This window comes from Lepidothrix coronata, unplaced genomic scaffold (genome assembly GCF_001604755.1).
Source record: "Lepidothrix coronata isolate B3197 unplaced genomic scaffold, Lepidothrix_coronata-1.0 Scaffold11, whole genome shotgun sequence".
Taxonomy (NCBI): Eukaryota; Metazoa; Chordata; class Aves; order Passeriformes; family Pipridae; genus Lepidothrix; species Lepidothrix coronata.
In genome coordinates, this window is record NW_016690191.1 from 2,697,451 (window position 1) to 2,717,186 (window position 19,736).

At 39.2% G+C, this 19,736-nt stretch overlaps 1 protein-coding gene across 2 annotated transcripts in view; it reads right to left on the reverse strand.

The window, feature by feature from the left end:
* Positions 1-19,736, reverse strand: part of MCTP2 (multiple C2 and transmembrane domain containing 2) — a 120,495-nt gene that overhangs the window by 47,679 nt on the left and 53,080 nt on the right. For both annotated transcript variants that reach the window (XM_017805277.1, XM_017805278.1), the window contains 6 exons: positions 16,820-17,006; positions 16,002-16,095; positions 12,149-12,251; positions 10,379-10,481; positions 1,244-1,345; positions 219-293 (listed from right to left, as the gene is read on the reverse strand). In XM_017805277.1, the coding sequence (XP_017660766.1) occupies positions 219-293; positions 1,244-1,345; positions 10,379-10,481; positions 12,149-12,251; positions 16,002-16,095; positions 16,820-17,006 (664 nt within the window). The remainder of the gene's footprint in view (positions 1-218; positions 294-1,243; positions 1,346-10,378; positions 10,482-12,148; positions 12,252-16,001; positions 16,096-16,819; positions 17,007-19,736) is intronic.

Consider the following 19,736-nt stretch of genomic DNA (forward strand, 5'->3'; position numbering starts at 1 on the left):
TACCACTCAGAAGCACAAAGCAGAACTACTGATGCAAGCTAGATCAGAAAGCAATTTCATGTTAACACAAACAAACCTTTTAATATATACAGAAATACACTGAATTTACATGTGTTCAGCATTTTATGCATAAGTAGGTTTTGTTCTTGCCGCTGTGCTACAGCAATTCAAATCTTTCCAAAACAGATGCAAAAGCTTAGCCCAGACACAATATTCACCTTTTTAGAAAATTTGCGGTTTTCCTGAGTGAAGCGCTTTTCTCGGGGCTTGAATGTTCTAATACTTGCTTTAATCTAAAAAAAAAAAAAAAAAAGAAATAGAAAAGAAAATTATAAAAATAAAATCATGCAGTTTTCAATGTGTTATTTTAGTTTCATATCATTAGTGCTGTTCAGGAAGATTAGGAATTTCAATATCACTCTTTTCAGCCTCTGTGTGGTTTAGGAGTTGCTTTTTAGACATCTTTTCTACAATGAGGATGGTGAGGCACTGACACAGGTGGCCCAGAGAGGTGGTGGATGCCCCATCCCTGGAAATATTCAATGGACAGGGCTCAGAGCAACCTGGTCTAGTGGAAGGTGTCCCTGACTAGGGCAGGGTGGTTGGAATCAGATGACCTTTAAGGTCCCTTCAAACCCAAACCATTCTGTGCTAAGAAAAATGCAGATGAGTTAAACTGGGCAAGGTTGGACTCCTTTCAGCAAAAGTAAAGCTGTGGCACAGCCCATGATGGCCTTAATAAATAGGAGTTAAACTCGGTAAAAGGCTGTAGGGGATAAACGATTGAGACTGACTCAGCCACCTAAAAACTAAGCACACTGTGTCCATGCCTCATTAATTTTCCTGTCAACACCCCGGGAAGAGAACATCCTGGGTCAGCTTTTTGGGGAAGAAGTAGGTGTTAAAATTAATGTATAATAAGATGAACATTAAGCGCCTTTTTGGCTACTGCAATTGAAGCCGTGGCCACAGCAATCGGCACCTCCTCCCCAAGGCACTTGTGGTTATTTGTCAAACCAAAACTGCACCTGCTTTGTCCCATCCACCTGGAGGGGCCACAGCTCTGACAGTCCAATATTTCCTCACCCACGACATCAAACATCCCTCTACCACCAGATGCAATCGGGTCAGGACTTTTCCTGCTTGGATCCTGGTTTGTAAAGCATCACCCCCCACCCTCGTCCTTGTAGGTTCGCACTTTTCTTACACCAGAGATAAGCAAAGAGAAAATACTTCAACTTACAGGATTAAATAGGACATCCAGCTCCAAGTAAATTACTCCTTTTGAAGCACGTTCCAAGTCTTTATTCTTCAGTGTGTAACAACTTTGTTTACCGTTTCTAATCTATAGTTTGGGGTGGGGGAGAGAAGAAAAAGCATCAATATTTTCCTGGCTGTAATTCACAATATAATTTAAAGACATTGCAAACAAATAAATAAATATAACTCAAGCACACGCACAAAAAAAAAAAAAAACAACCTTCCCCAAACCCTGATAATATACTTGGAGCCTGAAATACAAAACGACTGTTGGATTAGAGACCTATAAAATTGCAGATTAAATCTCTTATGGTCCAACTTTAATTTACAGACCTTGTACTTTATAGTAGAGCAGTGCACGCAATAACCAGTCTGAAAATTCTGCCCTGGAAGCCAGTCAGTTGATGGGAAGTAATCAGCCTCCGTTATTACAGGTTTAAAATGGGATTTTTTTTTTTCCAAAGTTCAGGAAAAGAGCCACAAACAACAACTTTACCTACCTATTGCACACTCCAGTACACGAAACCACTTCTTAATGCTTAGTTTATTGCAACGTTGTCAAATTATTACCCAGCAAACAAACGCAATCCAAAGAAATGAATCAGCTGAAGTAGAGCAAATGCTAATGTAACAAATGTTCAAAATTAACTAATTAGTGTAAGAGACTTCTCCCCCACCCCACCCTTGAATTTCAATACCATTTCTATGCTCTAATCCACCGGTTGGCCCTATCTCATTAAACATCTATTAAAAAAAAAAACAACCAACGAAAAAAACCTCCCTCACCATTTTGTAAACTATTTGGCTCAAATCAAAAGCATTCTCTCTTCAAAAAGTGATGGCAGAAATGTATTTATTATACACAGTAGGATATGTATTGATTAAACATTTGGCTTTTTAGGAAGCAGACCAGTTAATTCTAAACAGCAGTAACATAAAAAACTGCAGCTTACCAAAAAGCTACATTGAGGGACTGTAATGATCAAAGATTAAAGATAACAGAGGAAATTTGGGGGCATGAAATTGCAACCATATTTAAAACGGCTATTGCTGCTCTGGCATTTAGAAGAGGCACTCATATAAACCATGGCAGAAACGAGCAAGGTAAAAAAAAAAAGAAGGTATAATAGGAACCAAGTGATTTCACAAGACAAGGGAAAGGTCACTTTCTTTCCCAGCACTGCTCCACCCTTTCTATACTAAACAGTTCAAAGGGTAGATGGGTTTTCTGGCTAAGGATTGAAAGGGAAGAGGGTTCTCACAAGGACCAATTTTGCATCCTCTGCGCTCTATGACCAGGAATTCCAGCCTTTTTCTATTTTCTCATCCGAAGCTTTACCAGTTATGGAGACCTACGTGGAATTTATTTCACCACAAGAGCACAAGGTTGGACCTGGTATCAAAGGATGACGCAGCTCCCAGGAAAGGGGCAAAAAGATCTGCAGATCTTTTTGCAGATTTGCAGATCTGCAGCTCCAAAATATAAATGCTGCTTAAAGACTAGCCCCTCTTCTAGGGCCAAATGGACTGGCACCAGAATGTCCTTGGGGCAACTGCCACATACAGCATTGTCAACCCATCATAAAGGTTTCTGCTATTTCACCAGGTTTTTTTTTTCTCTCCCTTCGAACAAGGGCAAAAAATTAATTTTAAAAGTTACTGTAAGAAAACAATTTCTGTTTTTGAAATTGAATATTCTGTTCAATTTCCCAAATTAAATAAAAAATGGATTTACTGATGGTAAGGGCACTAAGCCAGAAGGATTTGGTTTGAGGTTGTTGGTCTAAGAGGATGCCCCAGCAGCAGGTTTAGCCTGAGCTTTGATTCATGGACTCTCCTGAAACAATAGAAAACTGTGTTCCCAGATTGTCTGCAGAGATGTAGATGCCCAATATGTATCACAGTATCCTAATTCTGGATTCTCCATAGTTAATAATTGGGAGCTGAATTTCCCTGTATTTCAGTTACACATATGTTCATCACATTTTATCCTGCTAAACTAGGAGCAACAACTAGCGGGAAGTTCACTTCATATTCCTTGGGATATATTTCTTACATCTTCAAGAGCAAAACCACAAGGAAAAAGAAGTCATATGCCACTAAATTGATAGAAAAATGAAAAGAAATGTATCTGAGTATCTGAGTCTGATACTGTGGTATTCTAAACTCAAAAAATGTTTCTGACTTTTGGGAAGACTATTTCAAGAGCTGGAGCTGAATCAAACATTTTGGGTGTGTCTGCAGGTGTGTCTGCAGATTTAAAACAGTAAGTTTTAAATCAGAAGCAAATAACTTCCATCTCGGTCTGTATCTGGAAAAAGTGGTTCCTTGTTTCTTGGGAAACTTTTTTAATGGTGTCATTATTTTTGTTGCTACTGTTCTAAAATTGAACAGGGCAGAAAGTAATGCAGTGCAAATACAGTTTTACAATCAGCTTCATTTGGCATATTTAATTCTAAGTGTTTGAATTGTCTGGAAAAAGATGTGCAATTATAACTCAGCCTAAGACTAAACAATCATACAGATATCCTAGCTTTTGACCTTCTTCAGAGGGAAAAAAGCACAAGAGAAAAGAATGACAGGCTATGAAATGGCCTGTCTCCATTGCATTTTCATTTGGATAAAAAGAAAAAAACACTGAAAAAGAAATCAAACAAAAGACTCTCTCACATTTTTGGCAATGTGCTAAAGGAGTGCGGTTCAACAAAAGGTACAGGGTAATTCTAACACCCATGACTGCATGGAGATTAGATCGGTGGCATGTCTCAACTGTGCCCAGACGAAATCATGCAAAATAGCTTTAAATACTCCACATTTTCATTGCATGCTGTTCTTGGGCCAGAGTTCAGATTTTGTTCAGCTGCTCCCTCAACCTCGAGAGAAAGACAAGTCATATTAATTTCACTCTGGATCTATTTCCTTCTCCTCTCTGGGTACTTTTTCCCAATCTCTGCTATTCACAAAGACCACTTAAACACTCTCTCCAGCAGTGGAAAAGTGAGCAGCCAGGGCTGGGGTCCTAGGATGAACCTCAAATGTCAGAAGGATCAGGTTTCTTCTATCACCCGAACATCTTTTGCTACATACCTGATGATCTCACACGGATTTGACTCAATGAATATTTCTGATAGCTGTGTCTAAAACAGGTTATCCTTCCTAAGAATGTTAACACCTACTTAGGGGAAAGGGAAGGAAAGGACTGTTCAAATTAAATGTGAAAATATCGGCAGGTAAGCCACCTTAAAGAGACATAATCGATATTATTCCTTTATTGATGATGCTTTATATCCTCACTGAATACTAATGCCTGCATCCTCTGGAAGCTTCTTAATATCATACAGCATACTGAGGCTCAACCACAAACCAAGACTGCCCTAACCCTGGGATTAACCTCACAACAGAAGTGCCTACCCTATCAACATACTGCATTTTGTAAGGTCACCTTTAGAAAAAATAGTCTGGATTTTCATCCCATGGGAATTTCTCGTACTTGGGACATTTTCCTCTTCTGAGTCAACACCAAAAGGCAAAGCAATGTCCATATTTTCACAGAACAAATTGTATATTCTATATCACATCCCTTCTCCATACAGGACCATGCAAAGGAAAATACCAGTTGGAAGAACATCTAAAATTGTTTTTGCAATAAATATTTCGGTCTACAGAAGCACTTCAGGCAAAACACTGCCAGAAGTTGCCTCTAACTGAAGGAAATGTTCAGGTACCCAAGACCACCACACAGTCAAGGTCCAAAGTGCAGCGGGTTCCTTTCAAATGAATGAATATATTTGCTAAACTCTTCACACAGATGTCCCCAGTAAAACAAATGTGACTAAACACAGTATTGATGTAGCCAGCCAATGCTAAATCTATTAAGCAACAACCTTCTGACCGCTTGGGAATTTTAATGAAATAGCAAAAGCCAAGATTGATATGACACAAAACACGGAGCAGACAGGACCCTTACGCAGCAAAGCGTGTTTTTTCATTGCTCTTGTCTCAAAGAAATATGGTTTAGTGGCTTTTTTTTTTTACATTGATTTTAAGAAAACTTCACTCTGTATCCAGCTTTGATGCAGATTCAATGTCATATATTGATGACCTGACAGAAGAACGCTGGGTTAAACCTCTGTACATCAACACCCGTGACGTGTGGAAAGGGTAATGGCTACTCTCCAAGGGTAATTCATCTAAAGCATTTGGGACCTCTGATATTCCTGCTTGAGCTCATTGCTGATGCACAATGTCATCCCATTTGCCCTGCATAACATAAAGCTGTCTTGTAACAGATACACACCTACCCTTATCAAAGGACGTATTTCCCCAGGAAAAGAGGAAAGCAAGCCACATGTGTGATCCACCTGTACACGAATAAACAATGTTTTGTTTCTCTCCAGGCTTGCCATATACATTGCACCAATTCTGTACAAAATGCCTGCTCATTCACCCCAGAACTCTTTGCCCCAAATGTGTCAGTTTTAACAACCTTCCATGGGATTCAAAGTGGAATGGAGATTTGGGTTCTTGGCAGAGGATTGTTATCCAAAGACCAAACAGATATGGACTGAAAGCAGGCAGCCACACGAGGGCTTCCAGCCAGTCTGGGGAGGAGCTGAAAACCCTGGGAGCATAAGGACCCTAGGTGGTACTTGAGAAAACATTCCTGTTGATACCACATCAGTGAGTAGTGCATGGTCAGAGGAGAATCTAATTTCAGAAACAAGGTGCTGGTTTTTTTTCTGGAAGAGATGTGGGGGGATTTTCTCCATTCCAAAAATCCTGGTCCATGATCAGGATAAAAGTCAGAACATACAACACACTTCACAGCTGCCTCTATTGCATAAACACAGCAATTTCACTTTCTCAAACTCTAAGACTTTCTCCTGGAAAATACCGTGTACTTATGGCCAAGTGCTCAGTAACTGCAGTCATCGGGTGTCTGCTTTCTGAATCCAGGCCATGTTTTAGACAATTAAGCTTCCAAAAGGCACACTATTTGTTTTCAGTGTATCATTGGCTACTGACCCTGCCCTGACTGGCACTTCAAAATATTTCATAGACCTCTTCCTGTTTGCTGAAAAAAGGGTGCAGCTGAGGACTACACTGACCTGATAATCCAGCAGATAAAAAACATTCCATTCTGCGCTACAACTCTTTACTCAAAGGTCTTTCTACATGAGGATATTTGATATACTCTGCTTTCAAATTCATTGAAGCACACTATATGCTCCCATGTCTCTAATAACTTGCAGCCTTCTAGGAGATGGGAGTCTCTTGAAGCAAAAGAAAAAAGACAGACCCTCACAAAGAGACGCACGGTTGCTTTTACTAAGATCTAGGACACAAAGGAACACAGAGATAGAAAGGACTTCTTTGATAATTAGTTCAAGTCCCCCAGAACCTACAAAACTTCTAAACCTATCAAACTTCTTTCTTGAAGTAATAAAGTTTTTGCCCTACTTCTCCGTTCCCCAGGTTCTTCTTCAGTTTCTAGCACAAAAGCCTGCTCTGTTCAGGGATGTACATGGTCTTCTTCTTCACTCCCCATGCTCCAAGATGGCAATCTCCCTCTCAGCCCAAAGGTTAGGCAAGACAGAGCCTACAGGTCACCTCTGACAAGACAGTGATCCATTCTGCTGAATACTCTGGCAGCACTAATCTGTGTCTTTTCCAGTTTAAATTCTGCTTCTGTGAATGTGGCTGACCAGAGCTGTGTTTGAGATAGGTTGACCGACATGGAAAAGCTAAAGCTAAAACGCAAATAACTTCTCTCTCTCTATCCCCAAATTCAGTGTATTGCTACCAAAATGTGTATTTATCCAATGCTACTTCATCATGTCTATCAGAAGAAAGTGAAGCTTTCAGCTTTATTCATCATTTGGCACCTTGAAACTCTTCTCATGCTGCCCAGCTTTCTATTTCTCTTATTTGGTGCCTGCATAAGCCTTGATCACAGTCAAAGCATGAATAATTTCATAATCCCTAAAGTTTTGTACAATAAGATTATTTGGGCGTTAATGCGATGATGAAGGTGTACTTGTGTTTGTAAAATGCCAGTGTGGGACTACTGAACACATTTAACCCAAAATTCGTTGTCAAATTAATTAAACATTTCATATCCCTCCAACATATACTTTATTCAAGGCAATTTTTCATTAAGAAAAAAAATCTAGTCATCCATGAACAATTCCTGAAGTAAACTTACTTCACGTGCTGACAGCTCACAAGTCTAACTTTTGCAATTTTAACAAGAAAAAAATGGCAAATGCACATCTATTTTCAAAAGACAATTTAATGTCAGGCAAATGTCAGGCCTGATTACCTAGAGAAATTAAACCTACATGATTGTGAGGCTTCCTGGCATCTTTAACTTTTGTTCTCTTTTAGTATATTTATCTAAATGGTTCAAAGGATACATTCAAACTTATAGTCAAAATGACAACATACATTGAAATTCCCATTTCAAGAAAAATAGCTTAGAAAATTACAGTTTTCTGTCTGAGTAGACCAAGTTAATAGGTGCAAAATGTTTTTAATCAGAAGCAGAGATGAGTATATTTATACTAGATTTGACTGAAATAGGAGGCAGAGAAGTTTGGATGGGAAGGAAGAAGATCGGTTGGCAAGGGAAAGCATAAACAATTTTTATTTTATTTTTTTTGTCTCAAACCTTGGACAAAAAAAACCCTACACCAAATAGTTTGGACATTACCACACACATGCACTCCCCTCCTCTGCCTTGTTACATGCTTCCTAAGGGATACTTGACAAATGCCTATAAAATCAACAGAAAATCCAAATCTAACATCTTCTCACTGTGAGCCCACACAGCCTGCTGCCGATCATGCAGACCATTTGGCAAGCACTGGATCTGCAGGAGAGCAGCTGCTCCAGCCACTCTCTTCCAGTAACATCAGAGATACGAGGACTTGGGGAAAAATTAACAAAGTGATCAAAAATGGAATAAAAGATGTTAAGAGGTTTTTTCCTCCCTGTAAACATCAAATCATCCTCCATGCCCAACTGACTCTAATATTGTTCTAAAATAGGAGATATTGACAACTCAAGCCACTAAAACAGACGAACAAGCTAAAATATCCCCAAAAAGAACTTGCAATCTGAGTAACGGAGGGAAGAGCATTGCACAGAACACAACAGCCTGTGGGGCACCAACAGCTCAGTATTTACACCTTAGCTCCTGTAGTTTAGGCTCTTTATATCCCCAAATTGCAGGGGTTCCCATTTCAAACTCCAGTGTGAACTCTAAAGGGCATAGGGTGGATGGAGACAAACGTACTTTCTTGAAGAGATTAAGAAGTTACATTGCTTTTAATTCACATACACAAGAAATACACTTATTTAGACAAAATCAAAACAAAGCTGGAGCACATTGGCCTATTCCTTTACCACTATAAAGCATTCCTTAGGTTGGGATCATATCCTCTAAGTCAGTTCAAGAGTTTTCTGGGCAGTTCATTATTTATTTGGAAACATCAAATATTTGCAGTTCCCCCCTCTGATCTTGACTGGTCCTTCACCTAAACTATGCTGGCGCTGTCAGGTTTATATGGCCTGCCTTGATCAGATGGGACCTTTGCTTTCCCTCTAGAAATCTCCCATTTCTCCAGTCTCTGCTAGGATAGAGCTCCACTAACCTGCCATTGCCTTTCCTACAGCAGCCCACCTCTAAAACTCAAAGACAAATTCTTGCCTTAACCCTGAAAAGATGTGTGGACAGCCTTTCTGCAGGGGTGAATACGCTTTCACAGGGATGTTTCAAAACAATATGGCAATTTTGTACTTTGTATCACTCAGGATCCACCATCTGCCTATTTGAGAGTGCTATTAATACCCACAGCATCACACTGTGCATTACCGAAAGCATCTCACCACTGCCTGTATCACTGGAATCATGGTACATATTGCAAGCACAAATGTCATCACAGAATATCCTGAGTTGAAAGAGACCCGTAAGGATCAGAGTCCAACTCCTGGCCCTGCACAGGACAACCCCAAGAACCACACCATGATGTTTGTACAACAAATCACCACCACAAATGTTTGTACAGGGCTCAACGCAGTACTCACTGTGCAAATACCTGTCACATCCTCTCCTCTGTAGAGGGAACCTACTGCAAAGCATCTCTGCCTCAAAACTCGTGGAAACTCCCGTGCCTACAGTTAAACGTGTTTACACGACTTGACTAATATGACACAAGAGTCCCATGATGTTTCAAGCCTCGTCTACTAATTGATTTAATAAGTAACAGCATAGAAAGTTCTTCCTAAATGTTACTGTAAAAACTACCAGAATCTTCTGTGACACTGCACATACACATGGAGCTGTTTACATCCTCTTGATCTGGTTTACTTATTATTATTACCAGCCTTGTTTCAAAATTAAATCAGTCTTACCAAACACAAAGCTGCTTTCGCCCCGTTTCTCTATTAAAGTCTTTTAATGACCCTTTCATGTTCCACTCTCTTTAGCCTGGCCTTTTTTGGCTGTTTCTGAAAAAAGCTTCAACTCTCCTTAATCTCCAGAGCAACCACTTTCCCATGAGCTCTCTTTGTTTCCAGTTTTGATTTTATACTCCCATGGTAGCGCTCACTCCTCACATATTTGTTTACAGAACAAAAGCCACCAGTCTTTAAAAGCACTATGGAGTGGAAAACACCCCTTTTAGGTAATTTTATTCAGCTGTGCCAATAACAACAGCTATCTCTAGTCAATCCTACTGTGATGTGCAATTACTTCCATGGAGTAAAAAGAAGCAAGACGGAACAAAGACATGCTTAAAATGTTACCTTCAGAGGATGATGTGGAAACATACAGAACAACTCAATTATGTTTTCAGACCTACATGGCTTACAGTGCTGATGAAGTACAGACATTTCTGCAATTTTCTTCCCAATCAAACAAATTCGTACTAAAATGGGCTGACAATGCTCGTTACACTAAGGAGAACTATAAACACTGCCAACTAAGGCATGTACAGATCACAAAACCTGTTTATCTCTAAAACTGTGTTGCTTTATGCCACGGGGAAAAGACATGCAACTTGTCCCCAGCAAATCCATCAATGTTTGAATGACACATGTGGTAAAGGTAACTTACAGACAGCAAAGGGATGGCAACTTTTCCAAGAAAATCAGGGGGTTTATCTCCATCTTCATCAAACACTGTCACTTCCAGAACATCATGAATATCCTTAATAGGGCTGCAACAGAAAAGTACAGACACACAAAAAAATAATGTACATGCACACAGTTTCCTCCACAAAGATCTGAGAATTCTGTTTTACTAATTAAGTTTGTATTACCTTGGAGTATAAAACTAGAATTTAATTAAATTCCCCCCAAAATTAATCATATTATGGGTATTTCCCAAGCTTTCCCCTCATGTTTCAGTCCCATAACTAAGTGGAAACACTACCAGACAGTGACATTTTCTGTGTTTATTGGCAATGCTATCAATGTAAAACTCAGCTCTCTAACAGAGAAAGCTGGTGAGTGGGAGAGGTCAAGGGATGAATTCAAAACCTGGCTTCACTGCATTAAAACTGCACAGTGACACACACAGTGTGTTGCAGAAAGTCTAATTATGATGGGAAAGGCTTTCTGGTGGCTTTGAATGCTCCAGATGAAATGGACTCACCACACAAAACAATTCACAATGCTCCAAAATAAATCTAAAATATCAATAGCTTTTAAGGTGTTTAATTCATTTTTTTTTTAATGGACAAAAATCTAAGGAGAGATGGGAGTGACTCACTAGCTCTGCAGTTCTGGTGCTTGGATTATCCATGCAACATCAGTAAGAAAGTTAGAGATAGTCTGTACATGACATTCCTGAGACCCACAGGAAGTACAGACACAAACCTTCCTTTTTAATAAAATAAATTTGGAATCTTATTGGATTTATTTTGCTGGCTGAACATCCAACAAGACTCATCTGCTGGCACAATCTCAGAAAAAACACTGATGAGAGGAAGCTTCTTGAAAACAAAGTTAGAGAACGGACTCCAAGAGACAATCTCTCAGCTGCACCCAGGAATTAAACAGAAACCCAGCAAGGTATTTCTATGAAACAAATCAGATACTTTTTACTGTGTTCTCATCCAGCCTAATATTTATGAATGTTGTTTTTGCAAGTTCATCATTCTCAAACTGTTCTTCCAGTGGACAGATGCAAATGTCAAAAATGCTCCATCGCCAGCCCTTGTGGTTGCTTTCCTTGCACAAACTGCAACAGTCTTGGAAATTTATATCTCATTCACTTATTCACAAAAATCTTTGTCAGCATAAAGTAAGATTAAAAAATTGTGCTGATTTAAAGCAATACCTGAATTATAACTTTTGTTATTAATAAAGTCACCAAAAGAAAAAAGAATACTTTGATTTCCATAAAAAATTATGCTTCTAATTTGAAGAGTGTTTGACCAGTTTAAATTCAGAAGATTTACCAAAACCAACATGAGCTCTAATTTTCTGCTTACTTCAAATTCAACAAGGATTCTACCAAGGTTCAATGAAACATATTTTATTTTAATATACAGAAAATGTAGGCGTGAGTATCTGGTCTCAACTTTCTGCTACATTATCTCTTGGATCCAGCTATGACTCCATTATGTCTACTCATGATTCTTCCTATAAATATCACAGTAATTTTTCTTTTAATGACTTCTATTAATAAACTCCATGCAAGAACTAGTAAAAGGCAAAAGGCTTTAATTAAGTTATATTTGAGATTTCTCCAACATCCTCTCTGACTGCGAAAAAAATGACATATCTTAAACTTGACCTTTGTATTTTCCCAAAGTCAATAGCTTTTCTAGTTAAGCTGCTAACTGCAGTTGCAGCCTGGTTTCAAAAGCAATCCACTTACAATGTGAAAACTTTGTTCCACTCTGGATTGAGGTTCTTGTAAACAGTGTGTGTTTGAAGCATGTCGTTTCCCAGCTCTAATACACAGAAAGGATCACTTTTGCCTAGGAGAAGATCAGATAGGTAAAAAAATAAAAAAAAGAAAGAGAGGGAGAAGAAAAATTACGTGGAACTGTTCTGGTATTTAGCATGCAGAGTCCTTCTTTGCAGTAGGGCTGAGGAAGTGATTGGTCAAATAAAAGTAGAGCCATTAAGACAACTGCAAAGTGCCTCCTTCTGCTGGAATGACTTGCTAAATAAACAGTATCTCTGATTCACCCCCAGTTCCAGAAACTCTAACACTTACCTTGTAACTCATTCAGGGGGCTTCATTCTAACACCTGAAATCTGAGACTTAAACTGAATCATCTCTAAGTCTTTACAGCAAGAAAAATCTGTTCATGCTGACAATTACTCAGATGACATTATGAAAGCAGTACCATCATTCTGAGCCAGGGAATCATCAGTGCTGCAGTTACACTCTCTGTTTTATCCTCTCCTTAGGGCTTGTGGTCTCCTTCAGCTGATTATAAGATTAAGTATCCACACCATGAGGAAAAAAAGCACGACATCAACTGAATCAGCAGCATTTCTTCAATTAGTTCCATGTGAGCAAGTCCTTGAAGCTATGAAGACTCCACACCGTGCCACAGTTTAAACAGAACCCAACATCGAGTGGAGAATCCATGCATGAACCAGGTATCACACTTACAGCAAACAAACAGAGCAAACCCCCCCCAAAACAACAAAAAACCCCAACCTCCTCTCAAAAGAAGGATCTCAACATGGAACCTATTATGGTGAGGACACGTTTGCTAATGTATTTTTTGATAGCTCACATTACATGAATCTGTAGCTTTCCCAACTTATTGCAGCTCAGCAGTTTCCATGATGAACACAGTGCCCCTTATCAGCATGTCTGGCTCAGTATCTGACTTCATCTCATCTCCAGTGCTCATGTACAACTCAGCCACAGACATCCCAGCCTAACTTCTATGTAGGCAACTAAATATGTCAGCAATGCAGGGATTTAGACAGCAGACAAACAAGATATTTAAGCAAAAGCTGTCTTTTCCTTAATCCTTATTTTTAGTATTATTAATGCAGAGTTCTTAAGGGTCTTACTCTGAGAAGTTTAAAAACTAAACAGGAATCTTTTCATTATGTAAACAGTGAGTATTAACTAGTCAATACTGGTAAAGTTTAAAGACCATGTGTATCACTGGAATCTATTTGTCTTCTCCTTTTCAGCTTACGTGCCCATTCCCTGATAAGTGTGGAAAATGCATGTAGCCTTTCAGAGAAACTGCTTGAAATGCAAACTGGTATATGCCAAAAACAATCCCACTGTATAATTTGGTATTCTGAATGCTATTTTTTGGTCAGTGAGCAAATTCAGTGTTTGAGAAGAACTCTCATGCGTACACAGAAAACATCCAACAAAGCAGAAAAAGTCATTTCCACGTCAACAAAACTATTATCCAAGAACATAAAAGTATGGAAGGCTCAAACTGGGCTAGCTGTGGCTGAAGAGCTTCTACATGTATGATACAGCTGTGTGGAAAGTAGCCTGACATTTATGAACAGTGAAATATGGATTTTCAAAACACTGCTCAAAACCAAAGCAGATACTCTGTGTTTTCTAATTGCTATTATTATAGCAGGCTGAAAACTTGCAATTAAAATCTATAATGCCGACATACAAGCAACTGACAACAGAAATCCCAATCACACTAAAATCCAATCTTTACCATGGGACTAAGGTACAAGGTGGCATTACACCCATCATCACATGACTGGTCTGCAGAAGTTCATGGACATAAGATTATGGGACAGGACAGGGAGGGAACACTGCTCACACTGCTCCTCCATTAACCCTTGGAAATCTTTGTACCTCTGACTGTCTCTGCCATTTTCCCTTTATCAGATTTTTAGCTGGACTTTGAATTTACTTTTATCAATAACAATAAATCTGAGCAGTCTCCTTGGCAGTGCAGGAAATATGGCACTGCTCTAGGAGGGCTCTATTATGGAAGCCCATAATTGCTGCACTAATCATTTATGAATGGCTCAGAACAGATAATTAATCTTTATGTCTCTCATTTCACGATCAGAAATTATGCTATTTTTACCTAAAATGGCTGCATCCTTTTGCAATTTGGTGGGTCTATTACAGCATAATACTAGGATATTTTCAGCACTGCCATTGAAAAACAATTTGTCATTTGCTTCATGAATCAGGCTCAAAGCCTGGGTTATTTTGAATATAATGACAGACTGAGTAACCTTTTACTTAAGCAGAATTTCATTCTGTGCTATGCACAAGGAATGTGTGTCACATACTCCGTATGAAAAGTCTTTGAATTGCAGAATCAAGAACCTGCGTCTCTCTTCCAATGTTCATTATCCACCCACATGCTCCTGTTTAAGTACTGAGGGAAAGGGGGCCAAATCCATCACTGATGAAACTGCTTTAGCATCAGCAAAGTTTTCCAAAGGGTAAATAACCTTCCGGGCTCAGCTCTTTCCATGAACACTGGTTATATTAAAATCTCATATATTTGTAGATAGCCTCAGCCTTGCCATGTGCCAAAGGTTCTGTTTTGCTGTGCTACACTTATTAAATTAGTCAGTAAGGTGCAGTTACACTACTAATATATGGACATACACATTATGTCAATTTAGAAATGGGTTTCTTTGCAAGTTTCCTTTCATTATTGGCAGGTTTTCTGTTTGTTTTCAAATTAAGTTCTTCAGTTCCTCAAAGTACTGCTCTCTACACTAACCTTCTTTTTCCACTTCAGGATTAAGTAGTGAATTGAAAATAGCACTGACATAGTACCATGATTAACTGCAGGCTTTCTGCTTTGCTCCTTATTTTAGGAGCAACGTTCTCTTACGTAACAATTCCTTCACAAATATGAGGGAATGAGACAAAAGTGTTTTTTCTCTAGTATCTTTCCTGCCTTTATCAACAAGTTATCTTAAAAAAATGACTATGTCAGCAAATACACAACACACAATGCTGTGTCTGTGAATTATGAGCTGCTGCGAGACACAGAGGGGAATTAAAAGGTCTCCAGAATCCTGGAGAAGTTGCTAATAAAAATAATAGTATCCAGGCAGTCACTACAGAGAAGTATCAATCCCCCAGCCCTTCCCTGGAGGGACAATATAAAGTTGTGGTTTTAAAAGGTGTTAGTGTCCATTGCTGTCAGGACCAGTCACAAGCTGAGGTACAGCTCAGTGGAAAATCCATCCTTTTTGTGGAGTAAGAGCACCACGAGGGTCATTCCAAATTGAAGCCTCATATAAGCTGTGAGAGAAACCATCACACTCACACCCCCATTGCTGACAAGCTTTCTTTTTCAGGTGACAGCCTGCAGCATCACCCAAACCCACACATCCAGCACCATGTCAGACACCCCCAAAATCTTTCAGTTTTGCTCCAAACTCACAAGACACCTGATAAAAGATGGAGAGGCTTTGCTTTGCAGGTGCTTTGCAGGCACCACCACTTTATATTAACACTTATTTTACATATTCCTGCTGGAAAAAACACTTAGCATGATGTGCTGTTGTAAAGGTATCTGTCATATTGCTCAGATCTAAAGGGACCTCCATCCACTGGACCTTCCCACATACTTTTGGCATTCAAAACCAATCAGTATCTCAGTTCCCCAAGGCAGATTTCACAGCTGGAGAAATGATGGGAAGATTTACTTTTCCCTGATCCACTGACGGTACTGTACAAAATCTAACAATCACTTGCAATGTATTATAACATCATACGATGCAAAACAGAAACAAAATACCTGAAAAATCTGCTGCCAACAGGTCCACTGCCTTTAAAACTTTGACTTGTAAGAAGCCAATGTCCTTTATGTCCCGAAAGGAATTCTTTATACACTGCTAGGAGGAAAGTATAAAGATATTTTGTTTGTAATTCAGTAAGAAACAGAAACTATTGAACTACTAAATAACTTGATCACAGAATCAATTAGGTTGGAAATAAGCTCTGAGATCATTGAGTCCAACCATTAACACAGCACTGCCAAGCCCACCACTAAACCACATCTACACTTGTTCTGAATACCTCCAGCACTGATGACTAAACCACTTCCCTGGGCAGCCTGTTCCAATGCCTGACAACCATTTTGGTGAAGAAATGTTTCCTAATATCCAATCTGAACCTCTCCTGGCACATTGAGATACACTTATTCCTTCTTGGCCAGCTTTTGAGGACGTGGAAGCCATCATATAGCTTTACCTTCCAACAGTTGAAAGTCCAGAAAATAACCTCCCCAAAGGAGGAAATAAAGCTAAGTATATTATGATCTCTTAATGATATTCAGTGTCTCATTCTGCATGATAATCTCTTAATACAATTCAAATTTGCAAAGAACAGCATTAGTTTAAAACTCAACAAACATAAACAGCCAAATTGCTTGGGTCTATCTGCTCTGCCCATCTCCTTGTCGTTCTAAATGTAATAACTCTGCCACATAATAGTTTTCTTAGGTAGGAGACATGTTATTATGACTGGAAAATTTATTTTTTTCCTGCGATTTTGGCTACTTTCAAAACTAAAGGAGAGAAAAAAAAAACAAACAAAAAATAAACACAAACTCACATAACGTTGAGAAATCTGTTGCCGTTCGCTGGGGTCTCCCAAAGGACAGACACACAGATCAGAGATAGATACTCCTGTACATGGGGCAACAGCAATCAGCATTAGCAGGGACCCTGGATGTTTTTCCAGAGGCAGCTCTAGGCGATTGGTCTGCTTCATGGGCAGGGCAGTAATGTCAACTTGGCACCTGGAACAACATTGCCAAGGGTTAACAAGAAAAAGGAGATGGGGGGAAAAAATATTATGAAGCAACATTTATACTGATTTTAGTAGCAAGCAGGCATCAAAACTTATGGCTTGTTCAGGATGAAAAGAATGCAAAAAAAATCCCAAAATTAACATTAGGAAACCAATTAGCCAATTTCTGTCTCACTTACTGTCAAGTTTTGCTTTCTGGTCTGTCTACTGGCAAGGAAAGGCAAGAGGTATGGGCTGCAAGTACAGGAGGAAAACTTAACTCTGGCCTGCCTCAATTCCCCTCTAAAATCCCCCAGTGTTTTGTGATGGATTTGAAACACAATTCTACTTCACCTGGGGGAAAAGAAAAGGGGCAAACGCAAAATTTAAAACATTAGCCTAAAATAGATTAGTTTCTTTAAAGTCACATTCTCCATTTTATGCTACATTATACTGTATGCCCCAATCTCTTTTACAAGCCTTACTAGAGCTACATTTTCAGTGTACTATTTCCCAAAGGGAAGGATTGCCTTAAAAGTCCTCCCCCACCCACTCCCTGCACATAATATGTATCATTAACCTGATACTTCCCCCAAAAATAAAAATAAGGACGATAAAGGAAAAACATTCATAAAGAGACAATAATAGAAGATGAGTATGGGCTAAAGCAGAGAGATCACTAGGCAGCCAGTTATACACGAAGGGAGCGGTTAAACGCAACAAAAAGCCTAATCACTTGGCTCGGCTAAATGCCTTCTATTTAGAAGTCCAGTAAATGGAGTGGAACTTTTTTGAACCTCTGTGGGGCCTGGCTTTTAAGGACAGGCTGAACAAAAGTTACAGATGAAAAAGGAAAAAAAAAAAAACCAGAAAAAATTAGGAAGGAGGGAGTTGGTTGCCACACTGCAAGAGGAGTCACATTTCTCAAAGCGACGGCGAGCGGATGATGGAGAGCGAGAGCTTTTGCTCCGCTTAATGCCTGCCGACAAGTTTTTATTTAAACTAAACTTGTTAAGGTGTTGTCTTAATAGGCTAAAATTCCACAGGGCTCCCCCAGGTGGGTTTCTTCTGGGTAAATGGTGCATGTAGTGTTCCTGATTGATCCCATTCCAGTAGTAGAGCTGGAGCAGTTTATACCCATCTGCTATAAATTGCATGCTTTCCGCTTCTTAACAGCCTATTTTCTGTGAATGCTAAAGGGGGTGAAAAAAAAAAAAAGATCTCAAAACATTTCAGCCTGAAAGCCCAAGAAACAGTGTTATGAAGTAAAAGCCATTGCTCTGATGAGTTTGAAAGTCATCCAGTAGCACCGTGTATTAAAACATGACTCTTTAAGCTTCCTCTGACCACAATCAACGGGAATGACTTTGCCTTAAGTGTGCTCTTTGCTGTACACTGCACTGGATGTACAACAGGTTTCAAGTTTACTCTTATTAACTGCTTTCAAGTGCTTTGAAAGAGAAAGAAAATAAACCAGGCAGAGTACCAAGACGGCTCGGCGCGTAGGCTGCCTCTCAACACCATTTCCAAGTGTGAGAGGTTGCGTTTTAAACTCATTGCTACGCCTAGACTCCTCAGAAAGATATGACAGGAAAAGTTACAGCAGAAAGGAAAACAAAACAACAACAAAGAGAGAGAAAAAGACCTTATTTTTATTTGAGAAAAAAACCTTATCACTTCCCCACTGGAGGTCAACATCACCTTGGCTGCACTAACACCGTTGCACCTCAGATCACAGCAGTTTCACTGATACTTTGGGTATCAGTACAAAAAGGGGAATGTATCATTATCTTGGAGTTTAGTTTTATTTTTTTTTCAGATGAAGAAACTGAAGGAAGGAGAGGGGAAATCTCAAGGTCTCCCAGCTGGTCTGTGGTTCAGCTGGCAATAGAGGCCATGTCTCCCACGTCAGCATTTCATACACCACCCACTCAACACAGTCCACAACTGGGAAAAGCTGCAATTGTTTTTTATGTTAAAAACTTTCCATGGGTTAAGAGAGAAAAGATAACTTGTTCAGAAAATGGTGCATCTCCTACCAATAGATAACCTCAGAAATCTCTCATATCTCGAAGGCAAAGTTAAATATAATTCCAGCTTGTTTTGGCATATCGGAATTGTTTCTCTTAGTAAAAGAATTTGAATAGCCAAAGTTCAAAGAAAAGACGGAGTATAAGGACGTGGGGGTAGGAAGGATGCACATGTGGAGGGGAGAACAGCAGGAGATGGTGTATAAGCATTTCTTCCTCAAATCATGTCCGATTTCTGTGCAAACCAACTTCCTTAAAACATCTGTGTTCACTCAAGGTGAGAGAAAGCAAAATTCACTCTGTATTTTCTTGTGAGGAACTGAAAAGAAAATCCACATTTGCACTTGCAAATGGCAAAAGGTTTAAGAAAAAAAAAGAATCTGTTTCATTTAGGTTATACAACATAATTGATCAGACTGAAAAGAATGCAGCTTGGTAAAACAATTAGACACTCAATTTACTCTATAAATTCAGCAGTTTCCACACAAATGCCTCTACACTATTAAAAGGAGTCTAATGATTTCCAAACTACTTCCCTCATCCTCCCGAAACAGAAACTATTCCTTTCCTTCTTTCTCAGCTTTCTATCTGCAAGACCTTATTACAGATAATTATTTCAGAGGAAAGTGGTAAGAGACTATCATGATGGGCACAGAATAAAACTAATGGAGGTAATCTACTTTTTGCTTAAAGGTTGTCTGATCTGAATG